This window comes from Hyaena hyaena, unplaced genomic scaffold, assembly GCF_003009895.1.
Source record: "Hyaena hyaena isolate Hyena2069 unplaced genomic scaffold, ASM300989v1 scaffold_42, whole genome shotgun sequence".
Taxonomy (NCBI): domain Eukaryota; kingdom Metazoa; phylum Chordata; class Mammalia; order Carnivora; family Hyaenidae; genus Hyaena; species Hyaena hyaena.
The window spans coordinates 820,235-839,996 of NW_024080674.1; the positions used below are offsets into that span (position 1 = coordinate 820,235).

The 19,762-nt window shown below is 43.2% G+C and overlaps 1 protein-coding gene across 1 annotated transcript in view; it reads left to right on the forward strand.

The window, feature by feature from the left end:
- The first annotated feature begins 3,664 nt into the window (after window positions 1-3,664).
- The window catches only part of BCAS1 (brain enriched myelin associated protein 1), a 69,884-nt gene continuing 53,786 nt past the window's right edge, over window positions 3,665-19,762 (forward strand). The window contains exons 1-2 of the mRNA XM_039230003.1: window positions 3,665-3,674; window positions 5,831-6,402. Coding sequence (XP_039085934.1) covers window positions 3,665-3,674; window positions 5,831-6,402 — 582 coding nt within the window. The remainder of the gene's footprint in view (window positions 3,675-5,830; window positions 6,403-19,762) is intronic.

Here is a 19,762-nt window from a genome sequence, read left to right on the forward strand (position 1 = left end):
TAAATAAAACATTAAAAAAAATTAAAAATAAAATAAAATAAAATAAAATGGGGCTACCTCTTAGGGCACCTGGGTGGCTCAATCAGTTAAGCACCCAACTCTTGACTTCAGCTCAGGTAACGATCTCACAGTTCATGAGTTCAAGCTCTGCATCAGGCTCTGTGCTGAAGCATGGAGCCTGCTTGGTATTCTGTCTTCTTCTCTCTCTGCCCCTGCCCTGCTTGCTCTCTTTCTCTCTCTCAAAATAAATAAAAATAAACTTAAAGAAAAGATTGGGCTACCTCTTGATATATCCATTGTATATTGAAAATGTTTTACTATACCCAACCTACGACCATCATAATTTAGCCTAGCCTCCCTTAAATGTGCTCAGAGCATTTCCATTCGCCTGCTGTTGGGTAAAACCACCTCACACAAAGCCTATTTGGTAATAAAGTGTTGGCTATGACATGAAATGTACTGAAAACTGCAGTGGGAGGGAGATTTGGGGTGGCTGTATGGTAGGATGGTTGTCGGCCGGTGGGTTGTTGACCCTCGTGATCGCGTGGCTAACTGGGAGCTGCCGCTGTCCAGCCATCAGAAGACGGGTGCCCCTCCATGTCACTAGCCCAGGAAAAGATCCAGATTCAAAATTCTACGTACAGTTTCTGTTGAATGAGAATCACTTTTGCAGCTCTGTAAAGTCAAAAAACACAAGTCTGATCATTGCGAGTCAAGGACCAGCTGTATTTAATATTTTAGAGTCAAATCGAGGTCCTCTGCTCCCCCATCTAAGTTGCTAACAGTTACACTGAAAAGCCACTGGGGAAATACATTCTCAATCACATGTCTGCACACGATGGCTTTCTTCTTAAAAGCCACACACATAACACAAAATGTATTTTCTGCAGTGAAGAGATCAAAATTTTCAACCCTTCTAGATACTCCGGGTCTGTCATTTGCATGCCTGCTTGATTCCTTTTTATCTTCCTTAAACTCTTACGCATTTTTTTTCATGGAAAGTAAAATCTCTTTGGTATGTCATCTGTTTGTCTGCTTTAGGAGAAAACTTTTTATTGAAACCAGATTCAAGATGGGCTTCTCTCAAGATTTTTCATAGGAATTGAAAGCTGAGTTCCCATTATCTAGAAGACACTGTTTAATTCTTTCCATAATAATGTGAGGATGCCCTGTAAACAATATTTATATTTGCAACAGTATAAAACCTGTAACTCCAATGGGTTTTCTTCCTATTCATTCACAGATCATGTGTGTGTGCACGCGCACACGCGCGAGTGCATTTAAGTCTCTTTTTTAGGACATATTTTGTTTCTAAAGTTTATTGAAGTTCTCAAAAGGTTGCAGTCTCTTTCCCAAAGTGGATTTTTCCCCCTTCCCTTTTAATTCAAAGACAAAGTGTTGATGGCTTTTCTATCCAGCTCCTTGGAACTTACTTCCTCCCATTTCATTCTCTTTACCCTCCTTCCTCTCAACAAAATGCCTCCTAGACAGACTTGAAGAGCCTAGAGACAACTTCCCAAGAAGAGGATTGTGAGCTATTACTCCACAAGTGAAATAGGTACTGGCCAATTCTCTGAAATTCTCTCCAAGTCACTGAGAATATACTTAATATAAACTGGCATACGTGAAAAAAAGCTCGTTGACCACTTGGTAATGGTAAATTTCAACTTCAGGCATAGCTGGATCCAGGTGTTCAACTGTTCTCATCGGGCATTTATTCCCTGAATCTTCTGACTCTGCTTTCATCTGTGTTGGTTCTCAAGCAAGTACTTGTGAATGTGATGCCCAAGGCCACCACTAACAGACGTACATCCATTGGTTTGCCAACCCAGGCATAAATAGTCTACCTCTGTTCTAATAGGTTCAGCAGAAGCCACAGGATTATTCTAGCTTAGATCATGTGATCACCTAGGAAGGAAGCATTTTAGTAAAGGAAATCAAAGCTCTGGGCGATGGCCTTGAGTATACATTCACCCAAGTTTGGGGGGCAGACCTTCATTATCATGGAATGTCCAATCTAGAGAGTCCTAGCTCTTACTAGTTATGAAACATACTTTCCCCATACTATAATAGCAAGAGCTATCTAGTTTTCATCTATTATAATGTGTAAATTCACTGAGGTCTAGCTTAATGCCTGAACGTAAGGTATTTATCCTATATTAAAGCAATATATTAGCACTTTTTAAAAAGTCTATCCAAGGATTACGTCAAACCTAAAAGCTTCTGCACAGCAAAGGAAACCATCAACACAATAAAAAAGCAACCACTGAATGGGAGAAAATATTGTAAATCATGTATTCAATAAAGGATTAATATCCAAAATGTATAAAAACTCAGCTCAATAGCAAAGAAAAAAATCTGATTTAAAAGACAGAGAGAGGCGCCTGGGTGGCTCAGTCGGTTAAGGGTCTGACTTCGGCTCAGGTCATGATCTCACAGTTCGTGGCTTCGAGCCCTGCGTCGGGCTCTGTGCTGACAGCTCAGAGCCTGGATCCTGTTTCGGATTCCGTGTCTCCCTCTCTCTCTGCCCCTCCCCTGCTCATGCTCTGTCTCTCTCTGTCTCAAAAATAAATAAACTATTAAAAAAATGGACAGAGAATCTAAATAGACATTTTCCAAGGAAGACATACAGATAGCCAGCCAGCACATGCGACAGTATTCAATGTCAATAATTATTAGAGAAATTCAAATAAAAACCACACCGAGATATCACCTCACATCTATTGGAATGATTATTACCAAAATGACAAGAAATAACAAGTTCTGGTGAGGATGTGGAGAAAGGGGACCATTGCACACCATTGGTGGGAATGTACATTGGTGTAGCCACTCTGGAAAACCATATGGAGTTTCCTCAAAAATTAAAAATAGAACTACCATGTATATGATCCAGAGATTCCACTTCTGGGTATTTATCCTAAGGAAACCAAAACACTAATTCAAAAGGATATCTGCAGCCCCATGTTCATTGCAGCATTATTGACAACAGCCAGGATATGGAAACAACCTAAATGTCCATCAATAGTTGAATGGGTAAAGAGTCATCTATTCATATATATATGGGTATATATGTACATATATATAAAGTATGTATATATGCATATATATAATGGAGTGTGTGTGTGTGTGTATATATGTGTGTGTGTGTGTGTATATATATATATATATATATATATAACGAATACTGGGGCGCCTGGGTGGCTTAGTCGGTTAGGCGTCCGACTTTCACTTAGGTCATGATCTCGCGGTTCGTGGGTTCGAGCCCCGCGTCGGGCTCTGTGCTGACTGCCAGCTCAGAGCCTGGAGCCTGTTTCAGTCTGTGACTCCCTCTCTCTCTGACCCTCCCCTGCTCACACTGACTCTCTCTCTCCTAGAAATAAATAAAACATAAATACATAAATAAATAAATAAAATAAAACAAAATAAAATGAATACTACTTGGCCATAAGAAAGAAGAAAGTCTTGCCATTTGCATGGACCTTGAAGATATTATGCTAAGTGAAATAAGTCAGCCAGAGAGGGACAAATGCCATATGGTTTCACATATATGTGGGATGTAAAAACAAAACAAAGGAACAAGCACAATTTGTAGATGCAGAGGACAGAATGAGGGGTTAGCAGGGTCGGGAGGTGGGAGAACGGGGTGAAGGGGGTGAACCACGTGATGGCAGATGGTAACCAGACTTACGGTCCTACGTATCAACGGCATGTAGTGTTTACCAGTATCGAATTATTACGTTGTACGCCTGAAGCTAAGATAATGATATATGCCAATTTTAGCTCAATTTTTAAAAAGTCTTTCCTTGAGAAGATTTTTTTTTAAGGCTTATTCTCTTGCCATTAGCTCTTTCGGTTCCCGGCTGGAGAGTAAAGAAGAGAGGGAAAAGGGAAAGAGATGGGCTGATGCTCTTGGCATTTCGAAAAGCCCTTCCTTGTTTTGAATCTCAGTCTCTGCCTTTTTGTCAACTGTTTCCTCTTCTCCTGGCATCGAGCATGCCCACCATTCATTCATATTCACTGTGATACTTCAGCTGCCTGACTGGCTCACTGGGCCTCCTGACATCCACCACTTCCTTATTCCCGCTCTCCCTCCGCCTTCTCTCCCTGAGTACAGTGTTTGCCACGGTTATGAATTCGGAGAGCACAGGAAAAGGGTGCAGAAGAGCTGGGTGACATGCCCGGTGTCCCTACGGGGTGACTTCCTTGAGGTCCAAGATTGTGAGGAACCCCTAGTGCTTGTCACTGTCCCCTGTACCGTCTTTCCCGTGTTCCTCAGAGACGGTCATTCTACCTAGGAATCTGGCTCTCTGACTCTCTCTCTCCTTTATGTTTGTTCCTGACTCTAGTCACTGGGGGTTACCAGAGTTTGGCAAAAACAATTGTTAATGAAAGTGTGTGTGTGTGTGTGTGTGTGTGTGTGTGTGTGTTTCTCACACATATTAACAAGCAATATGAACAAACCAAAAGATTCTCCCTTTTCTCTTCCTCTCTCTCTTCCTGCAAACAGTGGCTGGCTGCAAATGTGTAAAGCAAACCCCCATGCTGCCAAAGGCACGGGAGAGTCATTCAAGAGCCTCACCGTCCCTGTCAAGCATTAAGTAGTCTTTGTCCCTTAAACACCACGACAATGCGGCCAGGGAGCCACTATAGTGCCCATCTGATGTATGAGGACATTCAAAGATGTTTGGTGACTTGCCCAAGGTCACACAGCTTATCAGTAGAGAATCTTGATCTTTACCTTTGATTCCAAAATTCGTGGTGTATTTCCTCCCCACCCCCGCCCCGGAATATTGCACTGTTTTATAAAACGCAGTGAGGACAGAAAGCAGTTCAGTTAGACCCAGGCAGGGGTCACATCAGAAACAGCTGGAAACCCGCAACAGCGCCCCTCTCCGGAAGGGGCGGAGCCTGCATCCATCTGCAAGCTAACCCCAGGCCACCTGAAGCCTCATTTGCCTTCTTGTGTGGACGTTTGGTTTTCCAGTCTTCCGGAAACTTTCCGAGTGCTGCTTTTTAAAATCTCCTACCAGCCTATGCTAACATAGGCCTTACGGTAAGACAGAGCACAAACTCTGGAGTCAGGTTTCTGCCCCTAACCATGCACTGCTGCTGCTCCCCAGCTCCCTGGGCAGCCACGGGGAGGTGTCTCACTCCGAATAATGGTAATGGCCGACATGCATCAGACACTGTTCTGTGTGTTTTAGGCATAGTAAGTCATGTCATCTTCATACAAAATTAGGAGGTAGGTTCTACTGTTTGCCTGAATTTACCAGAAAAGTGAGGCAGATAGACAGTTTAGCTCAGTGGTCCTCAAACCTGAGTGATTTTTGGCCCCCAGGGGACATACGGAGGCATTTGGGGTTGTCACAACTTGGGGGTGATACTGGCATCTATCGGGTTGAGGCCAGGGATGCTGTTAAAAACCCTACAGTGCACAAAAGGAACAACCCCCCACCCCCCGGCAGAGAACGATCCAGCCCCAGATGCCGGTAGTCCCAAGGTTGAGAGACTTTGTTCCAGCTCCAGAGACCAAGCTCCCGACCTCTGTGCTGCCTCCCAGTTGAAAACATGACATCCACTTGTCTCGGGATTCCTGCAAAAAGGGACAGCAGGGGAATGAGCATGGGTGTCACTAGCACAGCGCCTGGCGTGGGCTCTCTGCTAACTGGCTTTTCTCCTAGCGAGGTCCCGGGAGCTAGGTTCTGCTTTGCAGTAGCAACTGAGCCCCGGCTTCATTCTGGCCTTTGTATATCAAATGTTTGGAGTCCATTACCAATCCTTGAATTTCCTCGCAGGGTTGAATAACTGCTGTCTATCTTTGTGTTTACAGTTGATTTGGGAATAAGTGTCAAGGAGGATAATGCAGCCACTTCTTCCCCCAAGACAGTGGAGATAAGCGCCGTTGCGGATGCCAGCGGAAAGAATCTTGGGAACGAGGCCAAAGCCGAGGCACCAGCTGCTAAATCTCGTTTTTTCTTGACACTCTCTCGGCCTGTACCAGGACGTACTGGAGACCAAGCCACGGATTCATCCACTGGGTCAGTGAAGCTTGATGTCAGCTCCAATGAAGCTCTAGGGAACAAAGAACCAAGTGAGAGCGTGACTCTTCCGGGGGCAGCTGCATGGGGGCACGACCCAGATAAAACCCCGGGGCAGAACCCGACCGGGGACGAAGACGTCTCTGCCACTTGGGGACCAGCGTCCATCCCACCTGAGTCAGGAGGAGCAACCCCCTCCAAGCCTAAGGACTCCGGCTTTTTTGACAAACTCTTCAAACTGGACAAGGGACGGGAAAAGGCCTCGGTTGACAGCCAACAGGAAGCCAAGAGTGCGGAGCGTCCAGACCAGGCCGAGGAAACCCCTGGGTTGTCAAGACCGCCCGATGATGTCCCTGCAGAGAGGGTAAGTGCTGAAAAGGGACAATCCCTTTTGTTAACACCAGCTCTGGTGGGGGGGGGGGGGGCAGGGGGGGCTCTGATGGGGTAAGAGGCTGGCGCATATATTGCTCTCCAGTCACCGAGGGGCCCTGAGAAGGTATCGAGCTTTCTAGAACAAATAGCTTTGTAGTGTCCCCCATGTTCCGGCGGACAGAAACATCTGTTGGAAGAACAATACCAGCTGAGGCATCTGTTTTATGTCAAAGGAGAGAGGAGGTGAGTTACATACAGATGGATTCAGCCTCCCATTTATCAAAGGTAGAAGCAGACAGGTTGCATTTATGATCAATGGAGTCTGGAGGGAAAGACATTTGAGGATAAAAATGGTTCCTATAAGACTTAAATGCCCCGCCCGGTCTCAGTAGTTTGTTTCCCAACGAGTATGTTTATAAGCTTTTGTTGGAATATGTTTCATTTCTTACTTTTTATAGCCTGGATTGATCTTTAACTATCTTTTGCACCAAAGTGTAGGTTTAAATAAAGAGCTTTTTATAGCTCTGGACAGACTCTTTTATGGACTAATTCTTTTCCAACAAGCTGGGGGACTATCTTTGTAAAAACTAGATGTTTTTAAAGGAGGTATCCTGAATCAGCTGCGTTTTTTCCTGCACAAAGAAACACGAGTTCTTTTGATCTTAAAAAGAGCATTTGTTTTTTAGCTTGAGTTTTGTTTGTATTCATCCAGAAAAGAACTCCTTCTTCCATGAAGAAGGAAATAAAAGTTGATACATTGTATTTTAAGGGACTTGTTTGTTTTTAGTTAATGGACTTTTAAATAACAGTATTTTTCAAAATTGGGGAATAAAGTCAAGTGCCTCTAGTTAAGTCAAAACCTGGAAAAGATGAGAGGGGCTCAGTTTTTCATTACGTGGTCCTATATCATGGCTGTCAATAGATTTGTCTTAATAACGACTAAGTGTGTTGCCAAGTGGCTAATAACACTGGCTGTCATTTATTGGGCACTTACAGTATACCAGGCTCTGTTCTAAGTGCCGTACATATGTATTATTCTCTGTAAGGAAAATGAGTATCACATCAGTCCGTGGTTTTAATGCACACAAGACAAAGTCAAGCATCATATTGTAAAAGGTTAGGCATCAGCTATAAGTTCTGGAGAGTTAAAATTGGGGAAAGGTCATCAGGCTCTTCTTATCAGCATCATCCTTGATCTTTCTGTAAATTTCTCCTGCAAGAACTGATTTTCAATTTTTCTTTCAAAAGTTTAAAATCTTGTCCCACAAGGGGCGCCTGGGTGGCTTAGTCGGTTAAGCGTCCGACTTTCGCTTGGGTCATGACCTCGCGGTTCGTGGGTTCGAGCCCCGCGTCGGGCTCTGTGCTGACTGCCAGCTCAGAGCCTGGAGCCTGTTTCAGTCTGTGACTCCCTCTCTCTCTGACCCTCCCCTGCTCACACTGTCTCTCTCTCTCTCCTAGAAATAAATAAAAAAAAAAATATTTAAAAAAAAAAAAAAAATCTTGTCCCACAAATGCCCGGTTCCCCAAATGTACCAGTTCAGATGCCAATTGAATAGCTTTCTGTATAATTCAGAGTAAGTTTTCAAACGCGTGCAGGCATCAACTCTTTACTGAGTGGGACACTGCCAGGTGCCGGTGAGACAAGGCTACAGTGGTAGTTGGGACAGCCCTTGTCCTCGGGGACTTTGGTTCAGCAAGAAATGAGGTACAAACCCCCTGCCATTATTATGGGAAATGCCAAGTGCTCTCGCTGGGGAGGCTGCGTGTTGGAGAGGATGCCCAGACACAAGGAGAATTGGCCTCCATGGCTCAAAGAACATTCCATCAAATGTATAAACACGGAGTTGGAATGTTACTTGTCTTGGGGCTAGAAACTGGTCATCCATATTCATGAATATTTGAGAAATGATTTACTACTTGACTCTGACTAGAAACTCTTGTTGAGTTCTCATTATCTGTCATGGGCTCCTAAGGCCATTCTGAGGTTGTGATTTTTTTTGAATAATCGCATGTTTCATTCACGTAGGCATCCAAAGCCAACCAACCTATCACTGGAGTCAGGAAAAGATTGAGTTATTTATGGGACAAGGATGAAGGACTTCGCTTTGCCCATCTTGAGACTGGTGTCTAGTGACTTTTCCAAATCCTCACCTTAATTAAGAAAACCAGTTTAGCATCTGATACCGGACCCTTGAACGTTTTTAGCCATAAGGCTCCAATGCGGTCCATCCACTCCTACTCTAGGAAAAGCACAGGAAGGTTTCGAGTTGTACTTTACTAACCCAGATTTTTGTTACTAGAGGCTCTTTGGGGCAGCACCTCGATTTGAGAGGAATGAGTTCCAAAATGAGATTCAAGTTAGAAAATGGGGGCTTGTGTTGGGAACATGGCAGGTATCTGACGGAGTCAAGCCCGTGGGTGATATTTTAAAGACACAGTGACCTCTCAGAAGCTCCCCAAAAGGTCAGAAAAAGTGAGTTAATTCCCTTAGATGCACCAACAGAGTTTGCATTTGGTTTTGTTACACTACAAATGTCTGTGTTTTTATTGGTAGTATCATTGGAATTTGAATATTGAGTACCACCTGCACTGTTTGCATGTAAAACATGGGGAAGCTAGGCTACAGCCATTCATTTCTCCCCTAGCCTGTGAACGTGTGGACACTCAAACACATGCATCTGTAAAGGTTGTAAACAAAACACAGCCTCCTGGTTATTAAGGTTTCTCATCTGATCCCTGGCTGCACGGTCTGTATTTGGGGGGGGGGGGTGGAGGGAGGACTCAATTGTTCTATGAGTGTAATGAGAGAATCCAGCCCCTGGAAAGTAACACGAATGAAACTTCTCCATCAATGGCTTTCTTGGTGGGAGTACCACACTGTGCATAAATGGCCGTCAATGTATTGATTCAGAATTCTTAGCGTAAATTATGCCTTGGGCTCGACCACTCAGCTGTCCCTTCCCCACCCACCCACATGAACCTTTTCCCCTGTTTCACTGCCTGTTTCTTCCTGGCCCGGGATTCCAGCCGCAAACCTGCAGAGCCGTGAATTGGGAGAACGATACCACCACTGCGTTCCGGGAGAAGCACACAAATCTTCTGTGTTTTCAGAACGACAGTCTTATTTTTGTGCCTCATAAAACTACATTCAGAGCATCGCATAATTACAACAAGGCCAGAATTCATGAACAAATGAAGCATTTAGTACATAGGCCAAAGAAAAGATAAATTATATGCCTGAAAGGTTTCACTGAGCTGCAATTCACACAAACCGTGTTGGCAGGGATGAGGGGGTTTTTTCTTAATTTTTCCATCCCCTCAACAATGGAACCAGAGCCATAAGATGCACGTTTAAGAGATGCATTGTAAACACACACACATATAATGAAAATTTGATCATCAGTTTAAAAAAAACACACTACGTGTCTGTTGTCAGCCAGTAGTTCCAGAAGTATCTTTGTATTGGAGGACGGGGAGGGGTTTAATGTGTTACCAAGCACAGATTTCAAGGGATTTAAACAAGAAGATGCCTTTCTTCTAAAGTTTAATTAAATCCTGCAAGTGTTATTTAAACACCAACCTTTGCAAAGATTTCAAAGATGAATCACAATCTAGTCCTTCAAAGATCTAGTAAGAGGCATGATTTTTTTAAGTTCATGTATTTATTTTGAGAGAGAGCACGTGTGCATGTATGTGTGTACACATGCATGCACATGAGCGAGGGGCAGAGAGAGAGACAGGGGGTGGGGGAGATCTCAGGCAGGAACGTGTGCTGCAGGGCTCAATCCCATGAACTGCAAGATCATGACTTGGGCCAAAATCAAGAGCCGGATGCTTAACCATCCTAACAAACTGAGCCACCCAGGCGCCCCATAAGAGACGTAATTTTTTAGGAGAAGTTGTGATAAGTACACTGATCCCCAAATCCATGCAGGCTACAGATAGTAAGAAAAATACTCAGTTTTTGCTTCCTTGTGTCCTTTTCTGTCTTGGACACACTCCATTCAGGCTTTTCTCCTCCACATAAACTGTTCATGTCAAAGCGGCCATTATGGTGTGCCTCCTCCAGCCCCCAACATGGCTGCCCAGCCCCGGACATCTCAGGCCTATCCTGCTGGACTTGTCAGCCACATCCGCCACCCTTCCCTTCTGGAAACATCACCCTCACTTAGTTACCAGTTTCTCCCCCTCGGTGGCCGCAGCTTCTTAATATCCTTTGCTGGATCTTATCTTCTAAATGTTGGAATTCCCAGAATTGAATTCTTGGACATCGACTCTGACGACTGACTTCCTTAGAGACGCCCCCAGTCTCAAGGGTTTAAATATGGCCACCGGCTGACATGCCCCAAATTCATGTCTGTAGCCTTCACCTCCCCCTGAAGACCAGCCGTAAATATCCAGCTGCCTCTCGACATGTATTCTTTTTTTTTTTAATGTTTTTATTTATTTCTAGGAGAGAGAGAGAGAGACAGCGTGAGCAGGGGAGGGTGAGAGAGAGAGAGGGAGACACAGACTCTGAAACAGGCTCCGGGCTCTCAGGCTCCGGGCTCTGAGCTGGCAGTCAGCACAGAGCCCGACGCGGGGCTCGAACCCACGAACCGCGAGATCATGACCTAAGCGAAAGTCGGACGCTTAACCAACTAAGCCACCCAGGCGCCCCTCAACATGTATTCTTGAATTTCGACATCTCCGTGGAAGGTTCGCCCGGCCCCACTGTGTGCCAAACTGAGCTCCTCGTTCACACTCAGAAACAAGCAACAACACGCCTACTGTGTGACCCACAGGCGTCCTCATCTCACTTAATGGACACTCCATTCTGCCACTGCTATTTAGTGGTAGCATTGGAATGCAAGAACCAAAATTTCCGGGATCCTACATGGTGTGAAGCAGGTGTAAATAAGCCTTGCAGTTGAGCAGCTTAAATTTCAACTCGGCCTCTGTCACCTTCTTGGACAAGCGACTACACCTCTCTGAGCCTCAGTTTCCTCATCTGTAAAATGGAAATAATGATAGTTTTGAGACCAATTTCATGTCGTTCGCACTTGAGAAAATTAAACAAGATAAGCCGTGTAGAGTGAACTGAGCACAGAGATACTGCATTTTGAGAAGAAGAAAATTGAGCTATTATTAGCATCATGGCTTCTCCCCGCCCCCCCCCCCCCCATGAATCAACATTTTTGTCTTTTTACCCTGCCCTACCACAGTCCTTAGTCAGACCTCACTGAGATAGCACAGGTGAATCTAATGTGAAAGCTAAATCACCAAAGACCGAAGTCCTGATTTGGGTTAAAAACCAAAAAGGTGCAGGAGTTGTAAAATTATTTTAGAAATGATAGGAGTTCAGTGTCCTTGTCTACAAGCCACAGCTTCTTGGCCTGACATTCAAGGACCTCTAGAGCTTTCCCCTAAATTTCCAACTATATTTCCCACTATTTCCTTGAATGTACCCAGTCAGAACAGACTTGCTTCTCTGCATTTTCTCCTCCTGGATCCCTTTCTCTCTCTTTATCAAAAATTCACTTCACCTTCAAGTGCCAAGTTCTTCATGAGGCTGGCCCTATGTCACCACTCCTGGGTGGTTTCTGGTGACATGAACTCCCCAGTATTTATTTTTTATATTATATATTAAATTACATTTTGTCGTGAAATCACTTTGAAGGAATCATCTTTATGTGTGTGTGTTTAGTTTTGAGAGACAGAGTGAGACAGAATGCAAACAGGGGAGGAGCAGAGAGAGAGGGAGACACAGAATCCAAAGCAGGCTCCAGGCTCTGAGCTGTAAGCACAGAGCCCGAAGCAGGGCTCGAACTCATGAGCTCTGAGATCATGACCTGAGCTGAAGTTGGACGCTCAACCAACTGCGCCCCCAAGCGCCCCGCAGGAATCATCTTCTTGAAACATCAAACGTTAAGTGAGAATTTCTAGATCCTTACTATTTTACTGATGAAGAAATCCAAGCTTTCGGGAAACCTAATCATTGACTCCAGGCTACATAGCTAAAGACAATGGCCCATCCCCAAAGCCCATACTTTCCACACTCCACCTTATGTTTTTACCAATTTTTTGAAACTTGTGCGATAGTGTTGTGACAATGTGAAATTGAATATTAATTTGAGGACATTTCGATTTATTTTTTTTTTAATGTTAGGGTGTGCAGCATTGGAAATGATAAGTTAATCTGAATTTAAAAAATTTGAAAATCACTTAATTCCTTGAGTGCTAAGTGAATTTTAAGCTGTGTTTTTTATTCTGTTTTGCCTACCTGACAGTCACAAGTCCAGGCCATTCCAACAGGCAAAGAGAACTATCTACTCCAAAGACTTTGTCAGTACAGTGGGAAAATCCACCCTAAACCACGTAAATTCTGCAGTAAGCAGGGCTTTTTGCTCTGAGACTATAATTTGTATAAATGGCATGCTTTTAGCTTGATGTAACATCTGATATGAAATGTTTTCAGTAGCAGAGGTGATGTGCAAATGTAAGGAACTTGAGTGATTCGGGTAGGAGTTCAGATCCTACCACTTATTAGCTGTGTGGTGGAGTCAATAATAATAATCAGCTCACTTTTAAACAATTCATTATTCATAGGCTGAGTAGTAAGTATTTTGCATATTTTATCTGCTTCAATTCTTATAATAATACAACAAGGTAGACATTTAAAATTTATTAATGTTTATTTATTTATTTTTGAGAGAGAAAGGGAGAGAGAATCCCAAGCAGGCTCCACATTGTCAATGCAGAGCCCGATACGGGGCACAGACTCACAAACTGTGAGATCATGACCCGAGCCAAAATCAAGAGTTGAGTTCTTAACCACTGAGCCCCCCAGGTGCCCCATAAGGTAAATATTTTTATTACCATTGAACAGATGAGGAAGCTAGAGCTCAGAGAAACTGAGTTACTTACCCAAGACCACACAACTAACTTAGGGTCAAAACCATAATCAAGATCCATCAGTCGTCGAAGCATGCATCACTCAGTCGTTTCAAAACCTTGTGTTTTCGTTTAGAAAAGGAAGATACTGCCTCCCTGAGGTGGTGTTGGAAGGATAGACGATGATAGAGGCAGTCAGTAGAAATGACATGAAATAAGACGGTATATTTTCTAAGTTCTCAGAAAGTTAGAAATCAAGAATTGTGAAATAGCTCAAACGGTCTTCCAGTATGACGGACTTTGAGTAGTATATCATTCCCCATACCTTTGGCTGCAAGTAAAAAACAACAACAACAGCAACAACTCACCCAATCACTAGTGGCAAAGTTAATGAGGAGAATTTATTATTTCTTGAGCATAATAAGAATTATTTCTCAGGAAATCAGCACGTGAATGGAGCTGACAGAGGCTGCTCCAATATCTCCCACCCTCAGGGTAATTTACTTGAATTAACTCATTGCACTACTGTCTCATTTGACCATGACCCATGGTAAGAAATAGATTTTGCATCTTGACCTGATGTCCATGCACATGAATGCGTCAAAGATTCACAGAGCAGTGCTGTTCTCACAGCACGGAACACATGCTGGTATTTTGTATTCCTTTTGATTCTATGTTGTTTGATGCTTTTAATGCTGGTCTTGACCCACCGAATTGTCTTCCAATCCACTATTGGTCATAATATGAAGTTGGAAAAGATTTCTTCTGCCATAATCACCCTTCTCGTATACGGAGACAGCGATCTTGAGGGATGTGACTATCTTATGCAGCTAGGTAGTCCCAGTGCCTGGCACACGTTGGCATGCAGTGGTGTTTGTCAGATGAACCTAACAAGAATAAAGATGGCGCACGCTTTGCAAAGAATCTTAGAATATATTCTCCCAGTCTCATTATCATCTCAGCCTAACACAACTTGAAGTAGGAAGTGACTTCAAAATATATGCATAATATGGATGCCTTCACTGAGATAAGCTATGTAGAATCCCATATCTGTATCATGTATTCAGTATTTTTAAATCAGTCTCTAACATGTTATGGTGTTAATCATCATGGTCAAATGTCAAGGGAATGCTGTTTTGCAATGAACTTGCAAAACAGATTTTGCGTTAGCTTTCCCTTTGGTGTTATTCAGTCTGATACGCTCCTTCCAAGCAGCCCTAATTTATGGGGCATTTACTAACTCACAGAGAGAAGAAGTAACTTGCAGAAGGTTGTCTGGCTAGAAAACATCAGAACTGGAGTTCACCACCAGTGCCCACATGCTTGGCTACTGTGCCTAGAAGTTCAAAAACAGGGAACGTTGTGAACCTTTTGAACCCCCTTATATTTTAAAAGATTTCTGAAGCTAATACTTTGGGACATTAGCTAATTCTGCAGAACATCAGTCCAATGAAAGGTACCTAGATGCAGAGCTCACCATCAAATAGTTTTAAAAAACACGATTAGGATTTGCCTTCCTCTCTATTTGAAACCATAGGAGACTCTTAAATACAGAGAACAAACTGTGGGTTGATGGAGGGGCGGGGAAGAGGGAGAAATGGGTGATGCGCACTGAGGAGGGCACTTGTTGGGATGAGCACTGGGTGTTGTATGTAAGCGATGAATCATGGGAATCTACTCCCGAAGCTAAGAGCACACTGTGTACACTGTATGGTAGCTAAGTAGACAATAAATTATATTAAGAAAAGGAAAAAAGAAAATACTATTTGCCGGGGCGCCTGGGTGGCTTAGTCGGTTAAGCGTCCAACTTTCACTTAGGTCATGATCTCGCGGTTCGTGGGTTCGAGCCCCGCGTCGGGCTCTGTGCTGACTGCCAGCTCAGAGCCTGGAGCCTGTTTCAGTCTGTGACTCCCTCTCTCTCTGACCCTCCCCTGCTCACGCTGTCTCTCTCTCTCTCTCCTAGAAATAAATAAAACATTAAAAAAATATATTTAAAAAAAAAAAAAGAAAATACTATTTGCCTTATCTTCTCTCCTGAAGACTCACAATAGATACCAGCTTCCTAAAGACCTGAGAAGTTCTGCAGCAAACAGACCTGATTCTGTTTGTCTAACTGAGCATTTCTCAAATTTAAGTTTCTGTAAAACTGCTGGTGGTCTAACCAGCGGGGCAAACCTTCCGAGGGAGTGTTCTCGGAAATGCTGATCTCGGCGTGGAGACCCAAGCTGGAAAATGGTCTCTTGTAGGAGGCAGCAAGCCACAGATAGATTCTACGTGAACCTCACAGTGTTTTAGATAACAGTTTAATTGATAGATAACATTTTGAAATTGACAAAGTTGACAATATTTTAAAGTTATGAAATTTCAATACAGATCCATGTTTCAGACATTTCTGGAAAGTGGGAAGTTTCGTCCTGTGTTCCCAGACAGGATGTGAGTTGTGGCTGCCCTTGGGGATGGGGCATTTATTTCTCCAGGCCATCCAGTCCCCAACACTCTCTTGCTTCCTACAGTGTGGCATGGGGGTTGTCCTTTGCTCTAATGTTTGCATTATTATTTTCTTGCAGCAGGGCTGAGAGTAAAGTGAAATATCTCCATCACAGACCACTTTCCTGCCTTCCTAGCACTTATCACAACTTAAAACTACTTAGGGGAGCACCTGGGTGGCTCAGTCGGTTAAGCATCCAACTTGGGCTCAGGTCACGATCTCACTGCTCATGGGTTCAAGCCCCGCATTGGGCTCTGTGCTGACAGTTCCGAGCCTGGAGCTGCTTCAGATTCTGTCTCCCTCTCTCTGCCCCTCCCCTGCTCATGCTCAGTCTCTCTGTCTCTCTCTCAAATATAAATAAAAAATAAACAAACATTTAAAAATTTTTAAACAAATAAAGTTCCTTAGGTAACATCTGGTTAATAAACTATAAATCCAGCCTGAGAGCCAATCTGTTGGCAGGCGTTGTATCATAAATAGGAGGCGTGAATGCTTTCATTTATTCATTCAACAAACATCCAAGTACTTTCTTTGTGCCAGGAGTGATTATAGGCGGGGGATAGAATAATGTACCTCATGAAAGCTTTCATGCCAATGAAGGGAGCAACAGCAAGTAAGAAAATAAACAAGTAAATAGTTCCAAGGATATGAAAAGAGCTATGAATGAAATCAATAGAGTTTGGAGACAGAAAGGAGAGTAAAGAGGTGGCAGATAATTAAATGGGTAGTGGGTAGGGCCCGGGAGTTTGATCTAATCTAGAAATTCAGGGAAACGGATGGGACTTTTGTTTTTCTTTTTCTGCACAAGGCCAAACCATTCTTAGAAGGTCTACAACCTAATTTTGGCAACATGCAAAACAGTTTTCTCACTACCGAGAAGTGTTTGTTAAACAGATGACAAACATATTCTAGGCTGTGGGTCATTAGCTTTTAGATTTTGCAATACCTTTTTTTTTTTAAGCTGGATGTTTTCCCTGTAATAAATGTGAAACGCCATGATCATCTGGAACTCATACATGTTGGAACTGATTATGGAACAGAAGAATCACCCACAAATCCCTTTTGCCCGATGTGACTTGCCCTGGGAATCCCTCCCCACACACTCTTTGCCCACAGCAAATGTATTTTTTCCATTTTATATCATGCATAGTGGACTTTAAGTGGATGCCAATTTGTGCGTCCTTAAGAATATCCCCAAAGCAATGACTGCTGCGGAAGAAAAAAAGAAGCGAGAAAAGACCATTTCATTGCTTAATTCTCTACCCACATTTCACTTGCCATTGGAAATCAAGTTGACAAATTCACTTACCCCTCAAGGAGAGAGAAGTTCTGAGAGAGAAAATGGAAAACCCTTATTCATAGGAAGCAAGTGTGAATTGCTTTCTTTGAGAGATTTCTTTCCACAGTCCATCTCTGACCACAGTGAACAACCGCTTTATTTAATCTTATAAATACAATATCTCTGCATCAGTCAACACCACGGATTAATGAGGCTGTACCACATATAGGTGCTGTGTTTGGCTTTTGCTGCCGAGATACGAGATGAGCCCTTAATACCCTGAGGTTAGGTCTACAGAGTATTAAAGCAGGTAGTGATCTTACGATTTACAATAAAAAGCATCATGCTAGATCAGCTTAGTCAGATTCAATTAGTATAAGCAGATAAAATGAACAACATTGCCTCTCTTCTCCCAAAAAGGGGGTTGGAAAATGGATAAGTGGAGCATTTTTAGATCTGTGTCATGCAGCTTAAATTCCCCTCTTCGAAAACATGCCAGAAGACAAAGAAAAGACAGCTTTCACTTTTCAGTGTTTTTATATTATATTATATACCCTCTGACATCTTCAATAATTTCTTAATCAACTACCCAGATCACGAGGAAGCTTGCTTCAACCATTGCTTTAACAGTACACAATTTTAAAGTCTCAAAGCAGCGTGCATTTTGAATGAGCAATTTGACATGTAGGAATTTATTGAGAAAAGGGGCAAAATTTTATCCACAAGACTTTTTTAAAAAAATTTTTTTATGTTTATTTTTGAGAGAAAGAGACAGAGCACAAGTAGGGGAGGGGCAGAGACAGAGAGGGAGACACAGAATCAGAAACAGGCTCCAGGCTCTGAGCTGTCAGCACAGAGCCCAACACGGGGCAGGAACTGGGGAAGGTGAGATCATGACCTGAGCTGAAGCTGGACGCCCAACTGATTGAGCCACCCAGGAGCCCCCACCCCCACCCCTTTTTAAAAATTCCAGCAATGTCTATAAGGGGAAAGTTGGGAAGATTGAAAAGCTCCAGTAAAAGAGTTGTTCTCTTGCTCATGGTGCACCCTTACCCTGAACATCAGAAGCCAGTGTGACATAGAGATGGAATGAGCGCCCTGGGAAGCAGTGTTAAGTGAGAAGAGCAAGTTTCAAAATAGGAAAAGATCCCTTTAGGATAAAAAGCATGTCTGCCCACCTCCCCACATAGTCATCCTTCGGAAACCCAAAGAGGGGTGTGGAACGAAAAATTGCACATTGTTAGTAGCAGTCAGTCACTTTAAGTAATGGGATAACAGGTGCACGTTACATTTTTACTCTTTGCTCATCTACATTTTCTCTTTTTTATAAAAGGAGCGAGCGCAAAGCACTGCCTGGTAAGGTTGTGCGAGACTACAATCTAGGAAATGTCCTGATCCCTACACTAGAGTGCGCTGTGAGGCTGGAGGCGCCCCCAGTAAGGCTGCTAGTGAGTTTCCACCAGGCTATTTTTTCTTTACAGTAATTCCGGAACTATGCAATTCAGAGCCAGTGTGGCAATTCCTTGTTCAGAAATAACCCTGACTTATTAAAGCCACTTATAACCAGTGTGTAGTAACCTCCAGTAGGGGATGAGAAAGAGGAATTTTTGTGGTGGATGGGCTGTCTTTGAAATCCTTCCATAATTAGCATTTCTTATGCGCTGTGTTTTTTTCCCTAGTTTTGCCAAAGCTCAAATGATGTGAATGCATTTTTATCAGCTGATGTGAATTTGGGCAGGAATAGTGGGAAAAATAAAAATTAGCTACAATGATAAACTCTCCTTAGGTGGTTTTGAGCTTCGTAGTAACACAAAGTAAGAATATGTGATATATACGTATATAATATATGCAATATGTAAGTATCCTGACCAGCTTGGGAAATTTCAAAGTTCCACAAAAACGTATTTGGCAGACTTTGGTTTTGGAATTCCTTCCTGCTTGTTGATTAATTTATCTTCCCTTTTAGACAAAAGGGAAGATAAATTCTACCTTCAAGAATTAAGCACATTCCATTTTTCTCCCTCCATCTGACGCTGGCCCCATGCAGGTGACGGGGCCCCCAGAAGAAGAGGGTCTGGAGACCATTGTTGCCCAGCACACGATGCCCTTTGTGCCGTTGGCGCATCCGAGTGGGAGAGGGAAGAGACCTTTCCCTTTCATCCCAGGCAGCATGTGGCTCAAATTTCTAACAGATGGACAGGAATGGAGTAATGGGTTTCTGCACCATTCGGCATCTTTCAGACAAATTTTCCTGTGTTGAACTGTTCGCTAGGTGCTGATTCTGGGTACAACATTCAAACCCAAACCAGTGACACATCATCAGAGGTAAAACTAGAAGAGGGAGACATTTATCACTGATAGCTCCCGACAAGGCTTTTATGGCCTTGACCGTTCTGCCTTATGTTTTCACTTTGACAACATAGACCTTGCTTCAAGAGGCTGAAATCCCGTTGACAATTTACAGTTGAAGGAAGGTGCCAGAAGTTCCATATGGGTTTTATTATAGACAATCAAATTATGATAAGGCGGCATTATTTTTCAACATGACAAATTGTGATCGCTTAACTAGTGTTCTTGTCTGTTTGCCCTTTGAAGCCACCAGCAAGGGGAGAAACTAGGCTTCTTCCACACAGATGAAAAACAAGCTGACAGCACGAACACCTGTTTGCATAAAAGAAGCTTTCAGATATTTCCTGAGGAACGTCTGTGCTT